The following is an 8,443-nucleotide window of genomic DNA, read 5'->3' as shown; positions in this document are numbered from 1 at the left end:
TTTATGTTCTGCTGAGATCGGTACCGGAACAGTTGGGAGAGGACGTAATTCTGTTGGGGGGCGACTCAAGACGGAAAAGCCCTCATTCGCTGCTCTGCCACAAGCCGTCGGCATTTCTGCAATCATGGTTCGACCCAGGGAAAGGATGCTCAGCAGAATGGGATCTGTTCGTGGAGGTTCCTCACGCCGCCCTGCTGCGGAATCCCACCACCACTGCTGCTGCTGTTACTGCCATAGAAGGGCAGGGGCCACTCCTATACATGCAAGTCAATTCATGGATGCAGGCAATCCCAATGCTGGACAACACCCTCTTCCAGCGTTCGGCTCTGCCATCTTCACTCTTGGCAGCTCGAGGGACAATTCACGCATTAATGCACACATATCGGTTCTTTTCACTGAGGATCCTCTGGAAGATGAAGACGGTTCGGGCAGCAGGGAGGAACACCCAGGTGAGCAACCGGAAATTGTCGAGGAAGCGCCAGCGAAGGAACCTGAGCAGACTCCCATTCGACCTCAGGAGCAGGAGGCGTCGACCTCCAAGCAGAACCCCATGGAAATGTGGGAAGGCATTCCAGAAGGCCACGGGTGGTGCAGAATTATTGAGGAAAAGCCTGAGGAATAGCTTCCAATGGCACACTTTGTCATCCATTTCTCTTGTTCAGGTCTGGTATAGGTCTTTCGTCTCTGTCTGTGTATGGTATAGGTTATATATCTCTGTCTGTGTCCCTCTAGTTCATGTTTATGTCCATGTTTTCTCTGGTTTGGTCAGTAGAACTCGCAAGGGAGCTGTTATAGGTCTTCTTATGCCCCTGCGAGGGATGAATTTTGCTCTGAAGCCCATGCGCGGGATGTTTTGGTATGGTCTGAAAACAATGCTGTGTTGTGTCACGATGGAAATGTTGCCCCTGCGAGGGCGAATACTGAATGCGAAATGCCAACCCAAAGCGCCACAGTCGGCCTTGGGAAACCTGTCTCTTTGAATGTAATGTTTTCCTGTATATAATCTAATAGAATAGAATAGATTTACCGAGAAAAAAAAAAACATGGCTCTCCATTCCAATTCTTCTTCTCATTTAATTCTTCTTCGTGTGATTGACACTTAGGGATGGCTAATTCCGTTTCTCATTAGGCTCCATTAATTCTCTCTTGTGCATCATGGTCCTTGACGCCTTGAACAAAATCTCTCGCCAATTCCATTGACTCGAATTCTCAAGTCACAATTGCCAACCTGTCCATGCCTATTTGACCAAACAATGGCCATAGCCAATTATGGTACAATTGCCAAATATGGTGGAACCCTGTCAAAGTAGTTGCCTAATGCCTCTTTCCCGACGCATCTGCCTGTGTTCCTTTCTAATCCTTCTCGGGTAACCCTTCCAGAATAATTTCATGCTTATGTCACCAACCTCGTGTGGTGCCTCCTGAGTTGTGACATGTGTCACCTAGATCTGGCCCATTAGGCCACCGAAAAATCACGAATCTATCTTTCCACGTGTCCCGCATATAGCTATATCAAGATGACATGATCTACCACCACCATCTCTTGAGATCCAATCAAATTTTCCATGTATCCCACTGTCAGAGAGGAGAGAGAAGGGTTTGAGGCCTTTTTTTTTTGCAGATTTCCTTTGTTAAAGTTGTTTATAAAAAACCGTTAGGTTCAAGAAATTAGCCTTGACACCACTCCATTGTCATTTGTGGTATTAGGGGGTCTGGTCCTGAAGTGGTTCTCTATCATTGATCTACGCAATGGGCGGTATGGGAAACCACCTTTCTACGCCTCGAGAAAATAGACAAATCAAATTTTGAATTTTTTTTGGAAAAATATTTAATTATTTTATATTATTTTTGCATCATTTGATATAGGTGTAGTCTGAAATAACTTTTTTCACGACATTTTGGAGATATTTTTAAAAACTTCAGTTTAAATTATTTATTCTGCACAATTTGGGTACCCGTAAGATTTTTTGGATGCTAAATCTATTTATGTATTCAAAACCGTATTTTAAAACAAAAAAAATTCTTGAAATTATATTACCAGATTTTAATAACTTTCCGTGAAAAAAATTATTTTATGTATACGTTAGAATACTCTCATATATATTAGATTTTTTTATATATATAAAATATTTGTCGTGAGTAATTTTATATCCAGAATTAAAAAGATGATTCATTTTCCAAGGATGAATACATTAAATATCATAGACGCTAAATATTCCCCACGTTACACGATCTATAAGGAGGACACCGATATGCCACCCATTTAAATTACTGATGCAAGGAAACCAATCGACAAAATATAGATAACCTTTTTTTTCTTTCTTGGTTTGATGTATTGTGAAAGGTGCCTAAAGATTCCCCACCTTACAGGATCTACAAGGCAGATACGAATATGCCATATTCATGGCAAGTGAACAAGTAGCGAAAACGTACTTCACATTTTATTGCATCGAATAAACAAGTAGCGAAAACGTACTTAACATTTTATTGCTTCGAAGTATTGTAAGAATAAGCCTGGAAAATAATAGCAACAAGGGTGGGTTTTACAGAGCTTGTATCCATGGATATTTCACTTCACTCCAGGAATGGATAGTCTGTGCTTGTTGAGGTATCCATGGATATTTCACTTCATTCTAGGAATGGATAATCTGTGTAACCAACCACAGGATCAGGAGTGTAGAAAGTGTCTCTGTTGTATTTGTTGAGAGGGGCATTTAACTCGAATCTTCTAGGCAAATCTGGGTTCGCCAGAAAATGTCGACCATAAACTATAAGATCAGCCTTATCATTTGCAATTGCTTCATTTCCGTCTTCTCTACCATAACCTCCTGCAACCAAGAATGCTCCCTTGAATGCCTTCCTCATTGGAAACAGACTCTTGTTTGTTGCAACAGATTCATAGGTAGCTACCAGTCTGGGCTCTACATAGTGGGCATACAGGATGTTGTATTTATTTAAGGCCTCGGCCATGTAAAGCCCCATCGCCTCAGGATCTGAGTCACTAGAATCATTAAAATCTGCAAATGGAGAGAGCCGTATTCCCACTCTCTCTGCTCCAATTTCTTCCACCACTGCTTCAACAACCTCCAGAGAAAATCTGCACCGGTTCTCCAATGTCCCACCGTACCGATCGGTCCTGTTATTAATGCTGTCTTTCATAAATTGGTCAAGAAGATATCCGTGAGCACCATGAATTTCAACACCATCAAAACCTGCCATAATGCCAGAAAAAACTATGAATGACAGAAAATCGATTCGGTCGGTTATATTCAGCGTCATTAATGATATATATATATATATATTTGAGGAGTGGTGCCCTCTTAGGAAAAGAAAAGCCCTCTGGTTTATTAAGATCTTCCTAGTTTCAAGTAGCCTATGTGATACGTATGCAAATACGTAGATGCCAAATTCAAGATTTATGTAAGAACAGTCACCTGCTTTAATAGCATTTCTTGCTGCAAGACGAAAGTCATTGACAATCTGTGGAATCTCCTCAATTTGTAGAGCTCGAGGAGTGGAATAATCTGCGACATCATTCCGACTGGGTAACACGACCTGTCCCGATATTTTTCGATCTGTTGATGAAATGGGAGCCTGGCCATTGGGTTGATAATCTGCATTTCATAGACCCACTCAGCCATCTCTATTGAAAGAAACTGACAGCAAATTCTCCATAAAAACCATACTATTACATCTATGAAAAAAGCAAATGCTCTATAAGAATCACACTATTACATCCCTGAAAAAACTGATCTAACGGAAATTTATTAGGGCAAGAGACTAAGAATTGTTACTCCCTATTTTGCATTACGAGATGCCATGGCCTACTGAAGCCAGCAAACTGTAGAATTGCAGTGGAAATCATGATTTGGAAGAAAATCAACAGAATCCAGTGCAGACAAATCGGACAAGTGGGTACATGAAAGGAATTAATGGATGGCAATGCAATACGTACAAAGCATAGATATACTTACCCACATGGGAAGCTCTTCCAGTGTGCCCAATCTGACAGAAGAAAACGCCTCCTTTTTCGTGGACTGCATTGACGATGGGTTTCCAGGCCTCCACCTGTTCCTCTGTCCAAATTCCAGGGGTATCCGCGTACCTGTCAGTTGCACACCACATCATGGTTATCATCATTTGGTCTTCCAATAAAAAAAGTTTCAGAACTAGCACTTGGCTTAGTATAGCTATAGTGACAGGAAATGTTAGCTTACCCTTGGGCAGAGTCGGAGACACCAGTACCTTCTGCAATGAGAAGACCACCGGGGCTGGTTCTCTGGGAATAGTGTAGGATTGCGTGCGGTTGGGGTATGCAGTTGTAGGATCTCTGTCTGGCTAATGGTGCCAAAACCAATCTGCAAAATCCCTTTCCAGTATCAGCAAACTTAAACTATGTTGTCAAAACGAGTACAATAGGAATGAAAAAAAAACAGAGCAGAAAGTTGATACCTGTGAGACAAGCTGAAGGGACCCAATTGATAAGGTGTTATCAATGGGATCTGCTGCGTTGACTGGTTTTCTTGTGTGTTTTGTTTCCCTGCCATCGTGATTAGTGTCCTTCCTTGAATAACTTCAAGCAATTTGCCAAAATACGGTGATAATGCTTAATAGATTGATTCATGGTGCAGTGCCTTAATGTGTTTATATAGCTTTCGATACGACTGACGTCATGGGTGATGAATATAGATTAAGGAGGGCCATCGCATGTCATGGGTGATGAATATACATTAAGGAGTGTCATCGCAGACGAACATTGTTTGAGCAACGCGCACACATCTTTGGAGAAAACAAAAAAGATAAAACCCTCTGTCTTGGTGGGACCACTGTTACACTTGTGCACCAATTAATACGATGATAGCTGTGGAGGGATGCTTAATAGATTGATTCATGGTGCAGTGCCTTAATGTGTTTATATAGCTTTCGATACGACTGACGTCATGGGTGATGAAGATAGATCAAAGAACGTCATGGGTGACGTAGATTCATTGAGGCACCGTATTGCTTCTGCGCCTTAACCCTGTGTGGGCTGCGACAGGCGCTCAGAGAGTCGAGAGTCGTTGGGGGAGCAGGTGTGCAAAAGCCATCCATGGGGAGTTGGCGTCGAATTCAAGTTTGGTGTCAACACTGCAGATGGCCCTTGTTTTAATTGCAATTTGACCAAAAAAATATTTAAAAAGCGAAAAAATAATCAAATTTGACGGTTTCAAAGAAATTTGATTGTTGGAAAGAAGTTTCCATCCCTATATAAATCCCTCTTCCCTCTTCACGTGGAATAGAAACACTTAAATAATTGGACTATAGAAACACTTAAATAACTTAAACGTAGACGTGATTGGTTTTTCGTTTGGCCGTTGTTTTTTTTTGTGTTTTTGTTTTTGTTTTTGTTTTTATTTTTTTTTCTAAACGTGGAAAAATCTATCAAATTTAATTGTCAAACCAACAGTGAAGAGAGTTATCTTTGTCTGCTATCAGCGAATGTCAGTTGATACATCACTCTTATCAAGGAAAACCACGCCACCTAGAATAACTTGTTGGTGGTCCGTAAGGGAGCATGCTTTCACTCCTGCCACATGCCTATGGGTCTTGGGCCGTTAACCTGTTTCCTTACGTCCGAGGAAGACGAATTCTTAGCCAAGCAGAAGCAGTCTTAAGACATACTCCAGACCCTTTTTTGTCTGGTGTGTTGTTCGATTATTTATACAAAATATGATCTTTAACATTAAATAAGAATACAAAATATTAAAAAAAAAAATTATATGTCTATATATAATTAATAATAAATTTAATGTTTATTTTGGCCTAGTTTAATTTATAGTTGAAAAAAAAATTCCCCTAAATTTATTAAAATTTGGTAATATAATTTCAAGATTTTTTTTGTTATTTAAAATATACTTTTGAATACATAAATGGATTTAAACATATGAAAAAATTTAGGGCACTTGAATTATGCAAATTAAATAAATTAAACTTAAGTTTTTAAAAATTCCTATAAGATTTAAACTAAAATCAACTAGAAAAATTGTTGTGAAAAAATATCATTTGGTCTATAAGCTATAATAGGTCATTTATTTTACACACTTTGTCTACTTTGATTAAAATTAACTAGAAAAAATCTTGTGGAAAAATGTCTATCTAGTCTATAAGTTAAAATAGGCCGTTTATTTTACACACTTTGTCTACTTTGTCACAAATTAGAAGTTCACATTTATCTCTAGAGTGATTATGGGTTTTCTATGTGGCACATGTTATTGACCCATGGTATTGTAACAAAGTCTATTTATAGGTTAAGAATTTGCACGATAAAGTGAAAGTAAACCTCCATTATTAATAATTTTGTTCTATGTTTTTTTTAATTGCAACAAGTGACCCTCTACACCCAATATTGAAAATAATTAAACCATTGGCTAATTAATGAAAAATAAAGAATAATATTGAATATGTCAACTCATTTATTTAAAAAAAAACATATATACAATAATATTAAACATAAATAAAATTCAATAAAACAAAAGAATATGACATTCATTTAGTGAAGTGTTATCACTGTCTAAAATTCCAATTAAGATATGTTTAGCTCATATATTATCTTTTTCATAAATAATAATTTAAAATAAAGTTGTAATTTACTTAATTTTTATATATTTTAAAAATATAATATAAAGTTGGTGTTTTGATATGCCATTTGATTTATATAATGAATTGTGGTTAAATAGAGCTTTTGATTCATTTTGTAACTTGAAATTAATAGAAGAAAATGATAAGTGCAATTTTAAACCTGGGATACAAGTGTTTGGTGATTGTGTCAACCATGGCGCCAATTATGGGATTTATGGAAGTAATGGAAATTGTGTTTTCATGGTGATTCAACATAATGGTGGAAACAATTTACCATCATCCAAGCTTTGTTTTTTGAACCCATGTCATTTCTTTATATTTTGTTAAAGTTTTAATGCAAGGGATATTTATTACTCCCTATTAAGGCAAGATTTTAGTAATCAAATTGCTTATTGATCAGTATTAGTTTAACATTGACATATGAAACCTATAATCTTTAACTTTGAAATATAAATTTTTTTTTCAATATTATTAAAAAAGTTAATTTTCAAACATTTTATTAGACCATAACTTGAAGGTCTTATTGCAAACAGTGAAACAAAATAATGCCATGTGGACAACTGTGTTACATACTTTATGCCATAATTTATGGATATAGTTGCAATATTCATGAATTATATTTAGATATTTGTGTAGTGAATTTCTATTATTAATGTTTAAAGAAAGTAAATAATATATTTACCATAATTACTTCCCAATTCTTTGCATAAAAAATGAGTAGGAATAAGATGTAAATAAATATATTTACCAAGAGTTACTTCTTACCATTATTCATGTTTTTCTCAACACTTATGTAGGGGTAAAATTGTTAATGTGTAGGCTTACTAGTGGTTACTAACCGCCAAAATTTATGCAAGTCCATATGCCTCAATAAACAATTAATTTATCTCCTTCACATCTCAATTTATTAGTTCCTCCCAAAACAATACTATAAGATTCTATTTTCCTATTAACCACTATTAATTTAGCTAACATTGGCTACTAGATTTCATGATTTAAAAAGGCTACTAGATTTTTCTTATTAATCCATGTCTTTAGCAATAGATTTTCCTACTGACCACTATTAGTTTAGAATTGACCATTGCAACTTATAATGTTTGACTTTGAAGGTTATATTGTAGCCAGCAATATTCATGCCATGATTTTTAAATATTTATGCATTGCATTTTTATTGTAAATATTTGCAGGAAAACCACCCAAAATTCTTGAAAATAGTTGATACTTAGGTAAATAACATAGTTACCATCAATTGCTTCCCACCATAATTTAAGAAAATCTTTGAATAAAATGGATAAATATAAGATTTAAATAAACCTATCTGCCAAGAGCTATTGTACAAATTTTTGGGAAGCAAAAAAAGGTTAAGTTTCATAGAAAACTACAAAAGTGTGTCGTTGATATAATACCAAGTTTGCTTTCTCTAAATTTTCTACAATATGAATAATTGTGGTAATATCTACTCTCAAATTGCCACCAATTAATTCCCTTTATTATTCATGTTTTCCTAAGGACTAATATTACTAGTGTTTACTACCCACCCAAATTTATACAAGGTTTTCCTCACCACTTATGTTACTAGTGGTTACTACCCACCAAAATTTATACAAGTCCTTGTGCCTAAGCAAGAAATTAATTTATCCACTTCACATCTCAATTTATCAGTCCTTGCCAAAGCAAAGCTATATGATTGGATTTTCTATTGACCACAATCAATATAGCATTAAACCATGTGTAGGCTATAATTTTTTATGCAACTTTTCCCATGGCATAATTTTTAATTTGAGCGATAGGGACTAAGTTGCCTTGTGACATTTTTTCTAAATAA

At 36.3% G+C, this 8,443-nt stretch overlaps 1 protein-coding gene across 1 annotated transcript; it reads right to left on the bottom strand.

Annotated features, from left to right (window-relative positions):
- Nucleotides 1–2,308: 2,308 nt before the first annotated feature.
- LOC149180821 (putative 12-oxophytodienoate reductase 11) lies at nt 2,309–4,597 on the bottom strand. The gene is made up of 5 exons (XM_089418229.1): nt 4,453–4,597; nt 4,218–4,358; nt 3,975–4,105; nt 3,435–3,614; nt 2,309–3,212 (listed from the first exon to the last, which is right to left on the bottom strand). Exons 1-5 carry the CDS (start codon nt 4,545–4,547, stop codon nt 2,629–2,631), a joined length of 1,131 nt encoding a protein of 376 aa, XP_089274355.1. The 5' UTR covers nt 4,548–4,597; the 3' UTR covers nt 2,309–2,628.
- Nucleotides 4,598–8,443: the final 3,846 nt, after the last annotated feature.

Source organism: Pinus tabuliformis, chromosome 3_2, assembly GCF_031772625.1.
Source record: "Pinus tabuliformis cultivar Carrire ecotype Pingquan chromosome 3_2, CPIR1, whole genome shotgun sequence".
Lineage (NCBI taxonomy): Eukaryota > Viridiplantae > Streptophyta > Pinopsida > Pinales > Pinaceae > Pinus > Pinus tabuliformis.
This window is presented reverse-complemented; position numbering and strand designations above follow the sequence as displayed.